Genomic DNA, 19,198 nt, shown 5'->3' with positions numbered 1-19,198 from the left:
GCCGCAATTCAATTCTTCGACCCATTAAAATTGCACGGGCAACTTTAACTGCTTACAGTGTGGTTGCGAGCAAAAAAAAAAGAAAAGGTACGACTATAAACGGGGTCACCTAAAATTTCCAAAGAAAGAGAGAGAGTGTGTGAAGCGTTCACTTAGAAAATCGTTTTCAACGATCATCTCTCGGAGGCACGGGGCGTTAGAACAAAATTAAACGTGGGCGTGGGTGTAATTACGTTACCGGGCAAAATTCTAATTGCACGATAGTCTCGCGCTAAATTGAATTGTGTCACCCGCTGTACTTGAGCGATACCGAGCAGTAATGGTTCTAAGATCAAAGTGATGTAACCCGGACGAAAGCCCCGTTGCCCCGGTGAACGGAATTTGCAATTCGCTGAGGTAGGCGCGCGCGCGCACACGCCGCAAAATCACGTGGCCCACGTACCACAAACTAGGCCGGGTACATGGTTCCCGCCTCTGATCAACTGTCCTCTAAATCCCTCTGTGTGTGTACACCTCGCGCGCCTCGGTTATTTTCCGAGTGAAAATAATTCCGGGGGAAATTGTTCGAACGATTTGCAAGCTGCCCTTTTTTCTGTTTCGGTTTGTGCAATTTGAACCAATCTTTTTTGGAATATTTTCCGTATTTTTTTTTTTTTAGTTATTTATTTATTTTGTAAATGAACGATTTCAAATCGTGTGAAAATTCGAAAGAAATTTGACGAAAATGCAATTTATTTCAGGAATTTGTTGATTTTGGGTTTTATAAATTTTCTGAAATTGAAAATTTTTGTTTCTGATTTTTTAATGAAAATTTTTAATTTCTTTAAATTTTGTAAAATGACGGTATTTCTGGTTAAGACGAAGCTTTGTTTGCGACTTAAATTGACGTCTGTCGTAACTGAACTGTAATTCATACCGCGAGTGAAATTTGACGTTACGAAGCAAGGAATTAAGAGAATAACTCTGCGTTTCTCTTCTATACGGTGCTCTTCGTTGTTCAATTGTGAATGTAAATTTCCTTGAATTGTTCAGATCGCGGTTTAACAGGATAACTTAGAACAATCTAATAGTATAAAGCTACAATACACTCAGTAGAATAATCGAACTGTATGATTAACCTTATGTTAGTCTGGTGAATTTGGAATTCTTATTTTCTGTTTGCATTGCTTCCAAGCTCGCCGATGGATCTCAAGCTAACGGGAATTTAAAGCTAACAACGTGAGACAGATTAAGGAAATTATGGCGATCAGTTTGTCAAACTCCACAAACAATTATTCATTTTCCAAATGTCACTTGACAAAAACACTCTTCTCCCAAAAGTTCTATTCCTCCAACAGAATTAAGTACAAATACCAATACCCACTCACTGTCCTTTTCCCAAGAACATTAAGAACATCGCTATACCAACAGATCACGCGAGGAAACAATCCACAACAAGCTAATCCCATCAGCAGCCAGACAGTTTGCTAACCTCACCCTTCCACCTCGCTGCGCCCTAAACTCCGAACCCCTTCTTAACCGAACCTCTCGGCAAAACGCAAAAAAAAAAGAAGTCCAGCTGGGATAATTAAATATCTCCCCTATGAAATCTCAGGGGATCGATTTCTCGAGCGTCACACGCCGATGAATTCCCGCTCGAGTCGAGGATTGGCTCTCGTCCAAGAGCCCTGTGCACCCTCGATGCCAACGAACTCCTCCGCGAGAGAGACACTTTCAACCCCGCGTCGCGTTACACAAAACCGCGTAAGACACCCTGGTTCCAGGGCGAAGGAACACGCGAACTATAGCGTTGCGTTGAAACTGAAAAAAAAAAGGGGAGAAGAAAAGAAAAGAAGAATCACTCACCGAGCTGACATCGATCGCCTCCTCTGCCGAGAGGGCATTGACACCGTTGCCTGAAGGACCCTTGTTTCCGTCTCGGGACAACGTCGTTGCCTTCGAGATCCATGGCGATCGACGAGTCGTCCGACGCGTTCTCCGCGTCCTCGTCGAGAAGATCGACGTCGTCGTCGCGACTCTGCTCGATGTAACAGTTGCCGGCTGGCCCGCAGTCCAGGGAACAAGCCGGTTCCGTGCTCATTATACTCTCCATCGTGGATGGTAGCTTTTGTTCCAAATTAGGACCCTGAAACACGGTCGGACAATCGATGAGCCGCTGGTTAGGATTCGTGGTATTTTTTTCGACGGTTGCTCGGACGAAGATTAGAGAGGAACGGGAGGGTTGGTGAACGGAGGAGGACCTGTTGCACGCGTCGCGACGTTTTTAACCGGAAGAGCCCCGGCGAACGAGGCCGGAGGAAGTCCGTGGAAGCGAGCGAGGCTTTTTAAAACGACCGCGTTCCTATTCTTGTTTTCTCTTGCTTTTTTTTCGCTTACGGCCGGACGGGGGAAATGAGGTTAGGCGTCGGCAAGGAAACGCGGTTTTCGTGCTTTTGAAATTTGGATGAAGGTTAATTGGAATTAAGGGAGAGAGATCAGATAAACCGGGGGTTTTTAAGCTCTTTGTCTTCGGGGGAAATGTGGCAAATTGAGGTGTTTTAAAATGGAGGGATGTGGTCTTTTTTTTCGGACAGTTGTGTCTGGGTAAATTGGGAGGGTAATTAGCGGTGCTGTTAGGGGCTTCGTGATGCTTGAATTCGTAAACACTGAGGCACGTGTAGTAATTGTACTTTGAAAGATTTTAAATAAAACGATTGGGCAACTTTTTGTTTTAATGCACTTTGTATTTTAAGATTGTACGTAGAGTAGTCTTAATTTCACGAGTACGAAAGCAGGTCCTATCCGTATGACCCATTTATGGTCCTATCTCGACTTTGAGTCGAGATTTATTTAAATTTCAACTTTAGGCCTCTTTTACACTTGAAAAAAATTTGTATTTTTGCACTTACGTTTAAATTTATATCTTAGGCCTCTTTTACACTTTAAAAAAATTTGTATTTTTGCACTTACGTTTAAATTTCTACCTTAGGCCTCTTTTACACTTGAAAAAAATTTGTATTTTTGCACTTACGTTTAAATTTCTACCTTAGGCCTCTTTTACACTTGAAAAAAATTTGTATTTTTGCACTTACGTTTAAATTTCTACCTTAGGCCTCTTTTACACTTGAAAAAAATTTGTATTTTCGCACTTACGTTTAAATTTCAGCTTTAGGCCCCTTTCTCACTTAATTTTCATGACAACGTAAAATAAAGTTCAATGCAGTTCGATTATTATTTAAATTCTTCACGACTGCTTTAAACTGAAATAATCTACTCTACCCTTGTTTAAAGTCGTTTAAACACACTTTTTCCCAGAAATCGAGGGGAGCACTCTTTAAACCCAGCCTCGTTAAACGCAAACAGTGAATTAATGGTAAGAATACTTGCTTAAATTAGAGAACCGTGTTTCGAAATATTCAGTTAATGCACGCAGAGCCTTAATTACTTTAAGACCCCTATCTTCCACCTTCTCCCCTACCTATAACGCCATTACGGGCACCGACGCCGGTTTTTGCAACCCGGCAGAGAGAGAGCGCCTCGGTGAAAATAATTTTACTCTCTCCCTCTGACAAACCCCGCGGCATTTTCTCCGGCTCCACATGTATTACCCCCAAAGTCTCGCAGAGTCGAACGAAATTTCCGTACCGAACAATGACCGTCGAATACGGTTTTCAACCTACATATACATGTACATACAAGCTTTCGAGTGGATCGTAGCAGAGAATCACGCGACTGTACAACGTGTATATATATGTACACACAGAATATACCACATTCATTCGCGCCGCGATATTATACGAGAGAACACTGGAATCGAGATTGAAACTACATCGAGAAAATAACAGCAACAATTTTCCAATTATCTCGATAACTTTCGAGCCGTGCCGAGAGCGACAATATTCTACGCTTGCGTTTCGAGTTAATGAAAAAAAAAAAAGGGAAATAGAGAGAGAGAGAAAAGAGAGGAGCACGAGCAAACAGTGTTCTGAGAGGGGAGAAATGGAAAAACAAAAAACGGAGAAACACGTGTGGGATGAAAACGACTAGTTGACGAGGAATGATAATAAACAACGGTACGCGAAATTGCGTTCGAAAGCGTTTCCAGGCAAATCGAAGCTTGCCCGATGTCCGCTCGAATGGCTGCGCATCCGACGGCTGTTAGATCGATCATCGAGAGTTAGAAGAAAGAACGAGATGAACGCACGTTCGATGGGAAAAAGTTAAATCAGAGGCGCAAAAGAGTTTTTTCTACTTTCTGATTTAGGAACGGTGCTTGCGAGCTCACCGGAAGATATTGTGTACGAGAGATAGTAAAAAGGAGTTTGAAACAGAAGCGTGGAATGTTAATATTGAAAGAGTGAGAATGGGTTGAATTTCGCTCAACTTTTAACGATACTTTTTGTTACGATATAGAAGGTGTTCGAAAAGGTTTATGTTAAAATTTCAGCAATTTTTTATATAATTTTGTGTAACATTTGAAAAAAGTTTATTTCTTCTATTTCCAACTTCAACTTCAAATTCTACTTTTCTGACAGTATGAAAGTGAAGAATCGTTAAAAAAAGAACAAAGGGGACAAAAATATGCAGTATTTGTCGAAAGGATAAAAAAATATTCAATAAAACAAAAATGTCCCCAAAAATCGATCATTTGTAAATTACAAAATATTTTCATTAAGTCGAATGAAAATACTGCAGAAAAATTTAATTACAATTTTTGAAGAGAGAGAATTTAATTGAAAAATAGGCGAATCGTTGAAAAGCTCGGAAATATTAGTGTTGACTAATGAATTGGACGAATGGTACCATAATCGTTCAACGTCAAATCTGGTTCAAACTCCATATTAAATTCCTTCATACGTAAAAATTCCTCGCAACATACCTGAGACGTGGCTCGCAGCTCTACCCGATCGAGAGGAACGTTATTCTCTTCGCTGGTCTTGGTGGAATTCGTGGTAGAATTTTCTGAAGACGGGTCCAGGTGTATTGTAAAGGACGCGCCGCGCATGTAAAGGATGTCCTCGACTGCATCTTCGTCGTCGTCTGTGTCTTTGTTTAATTCGTCGTTTTCGAGGTCGTCGACTAGCTCGCCGAGCTCGCCTGTCGACGGTGACGTCGAATTCAGCTCTGAAACAGAATGCGTTTCTAAAAAACATTTGCTCTGTCAAAGGAAATATTTTTTTATGTAGAAAACCGACGATTCGGGGAAAAGTGAAACTTAATTGTGAAATATTGCTGTAGTTTTGAGAGATGTTTTTTCAAGTGGAAGAAATTTTCATTTCTTTGCAAAATTTGGACAGAACAACTCTTGGAAATTTTAGAAACTCTCGAAAATCTTAGAAACTCGAAAGTTTTAGGGGCTCAAAAATCTTAAAAACTGAAAAATTTTGGAAACTCAAGCGTTAGAGACTCTAAAATTTGAAAGACTGGAAAATCTTAGAAACCCTCGAAAATCTTCGGAATTACAAGAGAAAATTCGATAAACTTTCAAAGCAAAGAATTCCACTCAACTAAATTTCGAATATCTCACTTCAATAATTACCCCCAAAAATGAGCCAGAGTAATTTCACAGAAAACACCTCACACCATCGCAAAAATAAGAAGAACTAACGAAAGATTACGAAACTAAAGGTGTGAAATAAAGCAAAAGCTGAAACAAAAACACAAACAGAAACAATTCCACCTTCTTCCGAGCATCTCGACTTTAATTTCATCATTAACACTGAAACGTCAACGCAAACTTCACAGTGTACATTCGTCGCGGTCAAGAGTCCGCAAAAAGCAGCTACTTTCGACGAAAGAAGAGCGGAAGAGGAAAGAAACTCACGAGATATCCTGGGTGGCGCCATTTTCGGACCGAAGAAGTATTTCGTTACTCCAATAGTTAATTCTCGCTGATCTTAAGGCTGATTTACGAGCGCCTGGACTCGTAAACAAGCTTCAGCAACCCAATTCATTCGTAAGTTCGTCGCTGATATAAAATGCAAAGTGGCGAACTTCGCGGAACCTGCAACTTCGCTAGGTAGCTCACCCTGGAATCGCTGTAAGCGCTGAATCCCTCGCCGGATAATCGAGTTTTCGTTAATTGCCGCGAAACATGAGACGCAATCTCGCCATTTTCACTTTCACGTAAATTCTTGCTGTTATCGTAATCGTTAAAAAAGGGATAAAGCTCCATTGGTGTACAAAGAGGATACAATTTTTGTACAAACAGTTTTGTACGTCTTCGTCAACAAACCCTTACCGAACCTCGTTCTATTCTTCCACGCGAACTTGCTCTTTTCCAACTCCTTCCGTTCTTTTCTCTCTCCACGGGTTAAGACTTGCCTTCGTCCTCGAGTGGCCTAAGGAGCGCACACGTGGCATCCAGGTTCGCACGAGGACGAACGAATTTTCCGTTTCCACCACTTTCTCCACTTCTATCTTTATCTATCGCTACTCCTGTCTCCATGTCCTTACAATGTAAAAACACAGTACGCCTACACCTCCGGACAGTTTTTCCTTTACCAGCCATCGCGACGTACCCGCCGAACCGCTGCCGCAGGGACAATTAACGAATAAAACGATTGTATTTTCCGGGCAAATTGTACGCCGACCATAGCACTTAGAACTTAATGTGATCTCACACACCTCACGTGAAAATTGTGTCACACAGTGTATTCGTAAAAATTTCTCGAGAGAATTTTTTGAGGACGAGATAGATCCTACAGAGAAAGTTAATCAATTGAAAAGGCGATCTGCAGGATCAGGGAAATCAAAATTTTAATTATCCGAGAACCAGTGCAAAGATTAGTTAATTAAAATTGAAGTTAATCGATAGAATAGAGAAATATATTTAATTAAAATTGAAGTTAATCAGTAAAATAAAAATTAATTTATTTCAGAATTAATGCTAGAATTATGGATGATCGATGTATCTTTAGTTCCACCTGCATGGAAAAATAATTTACTCAAGTTTTACAAAATATATAGAATTTTTGATAGCAAAAGTGAGTAATTCCCATGAAAAATTATGCTCTAAGAATTTTCACTTGACAAAATCCTCAAAGACAAATATACCCTGATAACCCAAACCTACACCGACTAAAAACTTAGTAATTCCATTAAAATAAGCAATTTACAAAATATCTAGAATTTTTTGATAGCAAAAGTGCGTAATTCCCATGAAAAATTATGCTCTAAGAATTTTCACTTGACAAAATCCTCAAAGACAAATATACCCCAATAACCCAAACCTACGCTGAACCAAAAACTCAGTAACTCCATTAAAATAAGCAAAAACTCTACCAAAAATCTTCCACCCTTCCTATTATCACAAGCTACTCAAAGAAAAATTAACCTTAAACCAAAAAAAAAAAAGAAGACTGGAATATCCTCGAAGACGAGGATTAAAACGACAACAAGATGGTCTTTTCAAGCTGGAAATTATTATTTCATTGAAACTGAAGGTTTCACCCGACGACGCAGGCTTATTAAATTTTGAGTGGTCGGATTAACGGCGTGTCCTCGCCTTTCTCGTCTCCTAGCTAGAGGATAAGCGCCTATATTGTGCATGATAAATCGAGGGAAAACCGGGCACAAGGGTTCCGAAGGTTGAAAAGGAAGGAACGGTTCGAGGACCGTTCGAGGTTCCAAACGTTTTCACTGGGACGAAGAGCAGCGGCAATTAAGCACTAATTGCTACAATCGTACCGCCTCGACGTCTCGAAAAGAATCATTCTGAAAGACCACTTTCAACTCATCGAAATCACGGGGATTCCTCGATTGGCTCGCGATCGAACGAACCGTCGAGTGGAAGGGAACGGGTAGAATGAAAAGAATGGTGCATTCATTTTCGCGGGGATTCTCAATCAACCGGGCGAGGAAATCGGAATTCTTGCCGACTGTATAAACTATAAATATCGGTTGTGATCCGTGCGAGTAGAATTTCAGGAAAGATAGACCAGGTAGGCTTTTGCATAGACACGCATGACAGAACGTTTGGAAAATTCAAGTGATTATTTTACCATATATTACTTTGGAAATTTATACAATTTCAGATCAAACATTTCTATGCGAGTTTTAGGTTGAATATTTCGTAGCACGAGATTTTCAAGTTTCTCATTTCCCATAGTTTGGTCAAATTTTTCAATAATTTCGTTTGCTCAAGTTATGCGATTTTCAAATTTCTAATTTTTTTAATTTCTAAATAATTCTGTTTGTTCAAGTTTTTCATTAGGAGATTTTCAAGCTTTTCAGTTTCTATAATTTGGTAAGATTTTCAATGATTTCGTTTTCTCAGGTTTTCCATTTTTAAGATTTATAAATAATTTTGCTTGCTCGAGTTATGTGACTTTCAGGATTTCTAAATAATTTCGATTGCTCGAACTGTTCATTGTGAGATTTTCAAGCCCTTCATTTTCTATAATTTCCTAAGATTTTTAAGATTTTTCAATAATTTCGTTTGCTCAATTTACGCGAAGAATTGGAATGTTAAATAAAAGGTTGGCAATAACATATTGAAGCGTTGATAAAATTAAAAATTCATTTTTAGTTTATTCTAATCCTATTTTATTCTTTGTTACAAAAACGAACGCTAGGAAGGAAAGTGTCAGTTAGTATTAAACCTTAAATTAGTGTCAATTAACATGGCTCGAATATTATTTTTCTGTACTCTCTAGACAGAAACAGAGGAACACATGGACGTTAATTATTCCAAGAATTATGTCAATAAATTTGACGAAATTGGATAAGAGGATATCGTCGATATATTTAGTAAGGTAATTGGCACAAATGAACATCTATTTTCGCTTCTAGATAAGTAGTTAAGATGAGTGGTAAAAGTGGAACAGTCAGACATACCTGAAATATGAATTATACTCTGTTCAAAATAAGAGTAACCTCGCTTCGCGCATGGGGCGTGCCTAAGACAGGGCTAGAACCACTAGAACGTCCAAACCCCCACTTAACCGCCTACGTTTTCCTCCGTCTTACCCTCGCGTATCTGTCTATGCGCAGAACGGACGAGAATCGGCCCGAGAGCGAGGTTACTCTTATTTTGAACGACGTATAGTTTCAAAAATTTCGAAACTCTATATCGGGAGTGCTTGAAATACTCTTTAACGTATATTTCAATTCTTGTTGAAACGTCCAAAATACTAAATACTTTAATTCGCGATCAGGAAATATTTCTTGCACAAACTGTATTCGTGGATCCAAATATTCTCTGCCAAAATGTGCTTGAATATTTCTTAACAAAAAAAATATGTAATAAAATATAATATTCTCCTTTTCAATTTTTATAAATTTCAATGTATTTAAAAATCTGTATTGAATTTTTATAATTATAATTACGATTTATTAGAGTATCTATAAGTTTCATAACAAATACCTGAAATTTCGTCAAAAATTGTAGAAACTCCTCTATTTAGAAAAAAAAAAATACTAGCTCTGGTTTTTCGTCATTAGACTCTATTGAAACTCAAGTTCATTAAGCCTCATAAACAACCGAAGAAATAAACGAACAACCATAAAACAAGGAAAAAATATCTAACGACGAAAAGTGTCTAAAATTCTATTCTCACTCGTGAGTATCGCGCGAACGAACCACGATTTATTCTAAAAAAAAAAAAAAAAAAACGGGACGCCATAATTGCGCGATATTTAATGAAACCGCAGTTTTAATTTCAATAAATAAAGCGGGCATCGCGAAGCGTAGCGTCGCGGCGCCGCCCGTTGAATTAATGAGAACGCACGTGGACACGTTAATTAAAACAGATTGTCATTTTTCAATTTGCAACGGCCGCGTTTATTCCGCTGTTTCGAATTTATTTACTCTATTATCTTCGCTTGCCTGCATCGAAGAGCTTCACCGTTTGACGAACACCGAAAAAAAGAGGAGAAAAGGAGAAACAAAGGAAAAGAATAATAAAAGAAAACACGTATGTATGTTCTAGTTACTCGAAAAAATAAAAAAAAAAAACAAAAGCAGGGAAAAACAAAGAAATCAGGGACGCGGTGACGAATCGAGTGCGAAACTTTTATCGTCGCGCGCTTTCAACCTGTTCGCCTGGCGAACGAGAATCGATTTCACGAGCCGTATCGACAGTTCCTGCGCGTCCACGTCACGTTCTCTAGCTTTATTGCTCGTAGTGGACGGTATCTTTGAAATAATATCGCGACCGTATCTTTCCTCGCTGCTGAATAATTCTTCTGCCGTGAATCGCGTTAATAAGTGACTCTGAACAAAGTTGTAGGAAACTCGAGATAGCGAAGAATGTTCTTTCCTTGGGTGAAAAGAGATTTTTAAATTTGAGATTCAGAGCTATTCGGAAAAGTGAGAAATATGTCTTTTTTGGGGGGAAGTCGTGGATGTGATTATTTCTCGGGTGAGAAGAATTTTCCAAAATTTGAATTTCAGGATTACTCAGAGAAAAGACAATTTTTCCCTCAAAACTCCAATTATTTAGGTTAAATAGGCCAATTATTTATTAAGGTTTCTCAATTATTTCCTTAAATTTTAACCCTTTAACGTGTGTTAACCCCTTCGCTACCGTAAATTCGCAAAATAGTCATAAAATATTTTCTTTCCGCGGTATTTCCTATCGTTCTAAAATTCGTTTAATTAAATTAAGCTAGACTTACGCAAAGGACAAATATTAAGGAATAAATTATCCCGGAAGTGCAAGGAAATTCGCAAACTGTAACGCATACGGTGCGTGGAGATTTTCAAAGCGTCTGCAGACACCCCGACAGCGATGAAAGGGTTAAAATTAACGAATGTCGGTGAAATGTCAAAGGGAGGAATGTCCAGTTGAAACTCAGAATTCATAAATAAAAACCACGAGAGAGAGAAAGAGAGAGAGAGAGAGAAGTGAACGCTGACAGTGGTATCCAAATATACGTATTTCGCCGAGGCAACGTTGTTTTTTCAATAAATTCCCAGGCAAGCTGGATTATTATTAGCTCTGTATTATTCGTCAAATGTATGTATGCACGCGACGCCATGCTAGCTGCGGAGTTTTACATTTATTTTATGCATACAATGCGCGGGTATCATGAAAGCACGGTGAATCCACAGAGTCAAAATTTCACAGCAGAGAATTTCTCTGCTGAAAATTCTCTGGCTGTTGTTTTCTGCACGACCACCAGCTTGCTAAAGCTTTATCTCTAATGTTAATTAAACAAATAATTCGTCTTGTGTGAAAGAGAAGGCGAGCGATGATTTTATTGCAAATTGCCTTTGTCCAATTTTATTACGAGAGAGAAAAGCTTGTTTGAATTTTCTGGATGAGTTAAATGAACAGGGAAATTCTACAATATTTCCTCAGTCACGATGAAATAAAAAAAAGGAACGAGAGTAAATTGGAAAATGAATGGAAAAGTATGGATCCCAGAATTTCTCCTCAGTCAAGATGAAACAAAAACAGAACGCGAGGAAATCGGGAAAAGAACGAATCCCAGAATTTTTCCTCAGTCACGGTGAAACAAAAACAGAACTCCGGAAAATTGGGAAATGAACTGAAAAGTATGGATCCCAGAATTTCTCCTCAGTCAAGGTGAAACAAAAACAGAACTCGAGGAAATCGGGAAAAGAACGAATCCCAGAATTTTTCCTCAGTCACGGTGAAACAAAAACAGAACTCCGGAAAATTGGGAAATGAATGGAAAAGCTGTCCCAGAATCTTTCCTCAGTCACAACGAAACAAAGAAAGAATTTAAAACGATGCTCTCACAGTCAAAAGCGTGAATGGCAGAAATTTAATTGTACCAAGAGACAATAGAGCGTGAATAAATTTACCCTTCGATTTTAATTACGATAATAATCATTTCACGGTAGAAATAACGCGAAGAATGGAACAACATTTCCAAGGAACAAATTGTCTCTTATCACGCGAACAGCGATTTTCACCAAGTTAATTCACGTTGTATTGAAATTTCACAGTGTAGATTGTCGTTGGACAATAACGTCTCGGGGTAACAAAAGGACTTGAACGTACAAGAGTAGCCGAACCATCTGGGAACAAAGTCTGAACAGAAGTTTCTGGAAACTTGACCGAAAACGGTGTCATCGACTGCGAGGAATTAAGGATAATTCTCTTTGTCGCAAATTGCAGTCAATATCGTTCATAGTTCGATCGAGTGAACAGGGGGTGGGCTTACCGTGTTTCACGCTATAATAAGAGCAAATCGAAGTGGGACAGATAGAGGAAATCCAGCGTGTCTGGCGATTCCTCTCGAGATCGTGGAACTACGAGTGTAGAGAGAGGGAGGTTCGAGTTAAAACTAACACGATCCGATGTGTACAAGTTGTATGGGAATCGCTTTTATTGGAAGCGGCCGCGGAACTTGTGTCAAACGAGCTTGGGGGAAATTGGATTCGCTTTTATGGCAGGGATGATCGGGACAATAACTGGAATGAGCCAGGTAATTGAAACAACTGAAATATTTGAAATATGAAACCTGGAATTTGGGATTTAATATTTTTGAAATTGGAAATCTGAAATATTTGAAATTGGAAACCTGGAATTTAGTATTTGAAGTTTGAAATTTGAAATCTGGAATTAAAATTAAAATTCACAAAAATTAAAAATTCCGAATTTTGAAATTATCAAATTTCGAATTGGAAATTTCAAATACTTTTTGAAATAGTTGAAGATTCTTAACTTAAATAAATATTAAACCGAACTTGGCACCGTTGACTACTGATTTTTGCCAGTGACATCTTAACGATCCCCTCGACCTCCTTAGCTCCTCATGTACCCGTTCCTTTTTTTCAATTCAAATGTCTTCTGAGACGTACGCATTTATAAATCAAAGTGGGACACCCTGCTGTTCAACCGACTGCATAAGACAGTTTTAGAACGTACAGATATGTATATTCAATTAGAGAGTTCGTTAGAGTGTCGAATCGCAATATCAAAATATGTAAAAATATAAAATTCATCGAATTCAAGGTAAAACAAAACCGAACGAATAACCGCTGAGAACTATTTATAGTCGGGGCCACGATATAGCGAGGTCGTAAAATCGGTCAGACGTCAAAGTAAACATGTTTTAGCTGCCGGGACCCGAAAATTGACAGAGATACGAGCAGATAAGTACTTGAAACCATGGTCAGGACCGTACAAAGAATTCTTCTATCCAGCGAAAGTCAAACTGATTCTAATATATTTACTGAAAATTGAGTTCAGCTAGGACAATTTAGGGTTTTTTTCTTCTGGGAAAAGCCGCATTTGGAAGTACGGTTACAAGATGCAGATAGAAAATGCAAAAGGATTGTGTAGCTTTAATATTAACATATTTTCCATTTGTAAATGAAATACCATTTTCTACTTGAAGTATCAAATCATATGCTACCATTCGTTTATTGTTGGAACCCTCAAACAGACTGCAACACGCGGCCTTGAGTGCTGCAACATCAATCGGTGTCGATTCTTGAGAGTTTAATTTACGACCTCGCTATATCGTGGCCCCAACTATACTACGAGTAGACCGCGGATTTCCATGCAACTTCATAATTAAAACACTATATTTTGGATTTATTCATGTACTGCTTATTACGTGCACTCTGTGCCTTTAAATTTCCCACAAATGCATCAAAATCCTCAGTCTAAGTACGAATTATCTCTATCGAGGTTCCACGAAGCACCAAGTAGAAAGTTCCGCCAATGGTCAGACGTACGCATAGAGAAAATCTGGTCGGTAGCAGCTCTTCGGGGCAAATCCTAGCACAGAGGGGGCTGAAACTTTCTGATCCCAAAATGGTAGAACGCAGGAGTTCCGGCGATAATCTTCGAGGAGGATAGAGAGAGAGAGAGAGAGAAGGCGCACTCCGGCATATAAGCCGACGTTTATTCAAGCGCGACGCTAATCTCGCCGGTGCATTTAGCCGGCTCGTAAAATTTGCATGAATTTCAACGCCTTGCCGCGGCAGGGGTCCGCGAAAGACGCAAAACGTCCTGGCGGCGACGAGTTATCCTCTCGCGCGTCCACTTTCATCTCGTTTGCTTTTCATTTCTTCGACCTTCGCCACCCCTTCGGTTCGTTTCCCTCTTTTACCCGCGTAGAGCTTCTCTCCTCTTCCTTTCTGCTTTTACCAGTGTCTCTCGTCCTCCTTTCCCGCCGTTTATCGCGAAAATTTTCTTTCGAGAGTCGTCACCTGGTTACCCTTGTTTTTCCATTATGCTGAGCTTTACTGTGCGTGGTAGCGAGAGAGCACTTCATACGCGGCTAGTGTACCATCTTTTCAAGTGAACGAAGCTTCGAAAGTTTCTCTTCGATTTTAGCTACAGTGACTTTCGCTAATGTTTGGACACTCTTTAGAAAATTGTAACTTTTTTCAAATTTCGGCCTAACGCTGGAGTTTCCCTTTTTCAGAGAAGTTACAAGAATTAGTGTACCAGAGAAAAATTTCGAAAACTGCAATTTGCAATTTGTAAACGGTGAACTTTATAATTTTCCTCGCGATTCCCACAGATTGCAATGTTTCCAAATTTTTCCTACTAATCCGTGTAACTTCTCGGAAAGTCTCGAGTCGTTTAGTCCAATTTCAAAAAGGTTACAATGTTCTAAATAATGTCCGAATATTAACGAGAGTCACTATACACAAAATTGGACTTATTAATTTATCTATTTTTCAACAGAACGATATAACTGCTCGGAGAGCTAAATCCGTCGAATCACGGGGAAATTTGCAATCGTAGGAATTTAGTTGTACACGAATTTAAACGTAACTTGGCAATTTGGCGCAAGCAGCGCACAGTGGTAGAGTGTCGTGAATCAAATTCACCATTATACTAAGCCAACAACGTAATTCCACGATATACTGGCGCGCAACGGGAGTAGGAAAAGGTCTGCCGCCCGTTCGTTACAAGCGCTTCATTCCCTCTTTCGCCTCCAACATCTTTCCCGGTGTACACGCCGGTAAGTTTAATGCTTCAAGGCTGATCCGCGTATAACCTGCTTGCTAAATTCCACGAAACAACGTTGATGTGCCGAGTTGAGTGACGTTACGCCCTTGCGCTAGAGAAAGGCTAATTAAGCTGTAGGGGTTAATAATGGATTGCAGAGAGAACGTCTCAAAGGGAACGGCTAATTAGAGATTTTCCAATCGTTTTGATGAATTTTTTTTTTAACGATTCTGTCGCAGGTACTGTGTTTTATCGTTTGAGAATTATAAAAATAGAGCGCAATTTGCTGCAACTCTTGCAGTAATGGATAACTGTTTCGTTTTAATTATTAACAGAGAATTTCGATACATGGAAATTGAATTTGTCGAATAGTTTATACGGGAGAGAATAATAGACTGATTGTAATAACAAATTTAGCGAATTTTAACGTAAAATGTGTGTTTCCATGGTAAATGAAAATGACGAGGTTGAAAGTGTATTGTAAAACTGTAAGAAAAATGAATATCGATGAATTTAACGTTTAATTAATATTCTGTTGAATATTTTAGAGAAGCAATCACTTTTGCAGTCTTTCAGGCATTCTGGAGTGATTCTGGCGGCTCCATGGAGAAGAAAGAAATTTTTTAAATCGCTGTTATTATTGCAATCATTTTAAAAATTATTTCAATAGATTTTCAAAATACTCAATTTCTCTATTTCACTTATGCATACACTACCGGCCAAAAGTTCGGAATCACCTCCCACTTTTCATCAGTGCTGCTAATTTTTTTATAGATTTCAAGTTTATCTCAATTCTACGTTTATCAATTTATCTCATATCAATTGATTCGAACGATAAAAAATTCTCAAAGTCGCTGACTTTTTTCTGCAAATTTTTGTGTAAATTGCAATGCTCAGTGATTCCAAACTTCTAGCCGGTAGTGTATGTACCATCTTTCTGAACAAAAATTTGCATAATACTTAAGCATGACATGTCTCTTCTCTTCTCCCTTCTGAAAACTGTACTTTTTGGCACCAGAAACGTTGTGGCAATTTTAATTGAACCATCACAGAATTTCTACGTGCATAATAAATTTGCACAAATTACAAATTTCCCAACTTCGCTAAAGTATGTACAAAAACCAGTGTATCTATAGCTACCTTTGGTACCAATAACAAAAAATAAAGTAATTCTCTGAGGCAGAACAAATCTCCGCCAATCTCCTCAGACCTCGATCGATGAAAGAAGAAGAAAAAAAGAAAGAGAAATTCCCCTCGATCCTCCACTCAACGTGGCAAAACCCCTCGAAACGTGAAAAGCGTTTTCGGTATAGAGAATCCACGCATCGCGAAACACGGATGCGAATTTACACACGAGACTGAATACACGCGGCGGTCCCGCTCGAAGAATCCCGCAAGCACACACGCTCCCGTTGATTCTGATGGTCGCATTAAATTACCGTGACTCCGCGTCGCTCGCTCGATGTTGTACTTTTAATTGAAACGTTTATGAGACCGACGCGCCAAACGGCCTCTACACTACATTTTCCTTGAACGGTTATATTTCAAAGGTGGCTAAACGGCGTGTCGCGGCAGATAGGCGCACTTATCTGCTAGATTTAGCGCCTCGTTCCAAAGGGAAATTTACAATTAAGCCCGCCGCTAGGAGGAAAATAGACGCGTGCCGTGCGTCAACCCCTTGCAAACAGATGTAATTTCGTGTTGTCGTGCTCTCGTGAACCCGGTAAATCGTGTCAGATAAGAGTACCTGTCTGTGTATATTTGGAAAGAGAGGAGAGAGAAAACCTTTGACGAACCATGCGATTTCAACCGTTTCGAAGAAGATAGTAGGTGGTTGAGTGAGGCGAATGGTGAATTAGCGATGCAACAATGCGAGCGTAATCTACGGGGAATAACGGAGAATATCGCGTAATAATGTTTAGGGAAACGGTGATAAAATTGGAGCACTACCGAGAGGAAGGGTTGACAATGCTTTATCTTAATGTACAGAGACCAGGCTTAAGGTAAGTAGCTAGATCGGATGTGGAATTGTGGAATTTCGGATTCGTGAAATTTAGGGGTGAATAGATAAGCAGGGTTGCACTTGGTATTTTGCAAATATTTGCAAAATATTTTATCGAAGGAATTTTTATTGGAAATAACGTAGGCAGAGACTATTTTTGTTCCGGGTGAGAATGAAAATTTATTTATTTTATTTAAATATTTCCAAGGGTTTGAGGAATTTTTATAGAAAATAACTACAACATTTTCGATGAAGGAAGAGAGACGAATTTTCTCGACGAATGAGCGATTTCATTTTTTCAGAATGCAACTTACCATCGCTATATAAGTTACTTCAATTCAAAAAAAGAGGAAATTTGAAAATATGGTTAAAAGATTTAGTAAGGCAAAATTAGTGGTCTTTCGAAAGTGTTAGCGTTTTTTTGTAGGCTACTTTAATACATTATCACATTTGTTTTTTTCTCCTGTTCTAGCAACAACCTTTCATTATCCAAAAAGCCCTTCTACATTATTACACATTTGCAAATGACGAATATTGCATTCTACAGTTCTACAGTGATTTACGGATAATTAATATCAAATTCCATCCCGTCATCCTGATCAAAATAAACCACTCGACAATCGTACTCCTACTTAACAATCATTATCGTCGTCGTTAAATTTCAAGATCACAGTTAATCATCCTCGCAAAACGTTCCACTTTTTTTCCTTCAATTAACCCTCTTTTCGGACGAACACCATTGTTTGGTCCCGAGCACCATGGCGCGGGACCGGCAGGACGAGTGCGTAGCCGAGCCGCATGGCATCGGCGGAACCGTGCTACAATGTCGCGATAAGGCCTTCGACAAGGGGATCCCGCGAGGAACCGAAGCGGGACCGCGGTTGCCGAGGAGAGAGGGCTCGTGGGGACTCGCATTGGGTCCTGTGTCGCATGGGCCGCCAAAAGCGATGATCGCTCGACGTCTTCCGTATCTTACCACCACCACGTCGGGTGTGGACGGCTCCGTGCTATAAAGCACGGGGGTTTTCACCCTCGAGACGCATTCTATCGAGGACACGCCTAGAAATACACTAATTGTTTAGTTCGAAAAGGCGTTAATTTCTTTCCACTAAATAAGACTCGCCCTGCCGCGAGTCAGTGTTTCCAAGCATCGAAGAGCTACAGCGTTTTGGGACGCTACAGCCATCAAATGAACGATTTCACGCTTTTACTAAAAATGACTTCATCGTCCTTCTCATTATTATGTACATAAATTTTATACGAGAAAACGTTATTCTTTCTTTTCCACTTATTTTTGAACGTAGAGACAGCCCCTTGCCGCTTGTACCACCAGTTCGGAAACACCCTGTATACGTAACTATTTCCGTCAACGAGATAATTCCACGCAAATCCACACGTTAAACAAGCCGGTCGATGTTGCAGACGCTTGGAAAACAGCCCTGCGAGTATCTACGTAGCGGATACGAGAGCGATACCACGTCGAATTCCTTCAGTGAATGGTTCACTTGACCCGACTCGGAACGAAATCAGATCAGGCAAGCGAGACGATACGCGCGCGCTCTTTAGCTGGCATGCAAATGCATTACAAACGAACCTTGCGTACATCCGCTAGAGCTATGTACCTGGTGAACGACGACGACGAGGACGGCAAACGTCGTTCACGGACGCGTCCATGTAAAACCGACGTTTCACAGACCGGGAAATATCGCGAGAGGAAGAAGACAGGTTGTTAGAACCGTGCCTATTTTAATTAAATCGCCTCGTTATTAATTCCACGGGAATGAATGTCGATGGTGTAACAAGCCGTTCGTGAAATATCAATCAACCGGTTGAACGTCATGCTACAACGTTTTTTCTCTCCCCTTTTTGTTTTTTTGTTCTTTTTCGTTTCTGCTGGTGTTTTTTTTAATACTGGTTTTTTGGGGGGCGATGGGTACAGTGTGCGGCAAAATTTTAGGGATTCTTAGTTGAATCGTTTATTGAAGGTAATTTGATAATTTATTAAACTTAGAATTTAGGAATACTAATTTGTTGAACTGATCAAAAAATTGCTATTAAGCCCCTAAAAGAAAAGCATACAAATTCTGAATTTGGAAGTTGGTAATTGAATTTGACCCAAAAAGCGATGTCGTTGGAACTTAATTTGTATTATATTTCCTGCGTTATAGGAGATCCTACTTACATTGCCGCGCTTTGTATCATGTTAGGCAAATTGGGATTACTTAAATAATTATCTCCAATACTGACATCTTTCAGAAATTATTTTAGATTTTATTTTTCTCTTATTTTGAAAAAAAATATATATTTCATTTTGTTAGGACAGCAAGGG

At 39.4% G+C, this 19,198-nt stretch overlaps 1 protein-coding gene across 1 annotated transcript in view; it reads right to left on the bottom strand.

Moving 5' to 3' along the window:
- LOC108572105 (pikachurin) overlaps positions 1–19,198 on the bottom strand; it is a 272,858-nt gene that overhangs the window by 154,268 nt on the left and 99,392 nt on the right. The window contains exons 3-4 of the mRNA XM_017934297.1: positions 4,859–5,103; positions 1,846–2,125 (exon numbers count right to left, since the gene is read on the bottom strand). Of these exons, the coding sequence (XP_017789786.1) occupies positions 1,846–2,125; positions 4,859–5,103 (525 nt within the window). The remainder of the gene's footprint in view (positions 1–1,845; positions 2,126–4,858; positions 5,104–19,198) is intronic.

The sequence above is a fragment of the Habropoda laboriosa genome, unplaced genomic scaffold, assembly GCF_001263275.1.
Source record: "Habropoda laboriosa isolate 0110345459 unplaced genomic scaffold, ASM126327v1 scaffold110, whole genome shotgun sequence".
Classification (NCBI taxonomy): Eukaryota; Metazoa; Arthropoda; class Insecta; order Hymenoptera; family Apidae; genus Habropoda; species Habropoda laboriosa.
The sequence above is the reverse complement of the archived record's forward strand: the minus strand, read 5'-3'. Positions and strand labels throughout refer to the sequence as shown.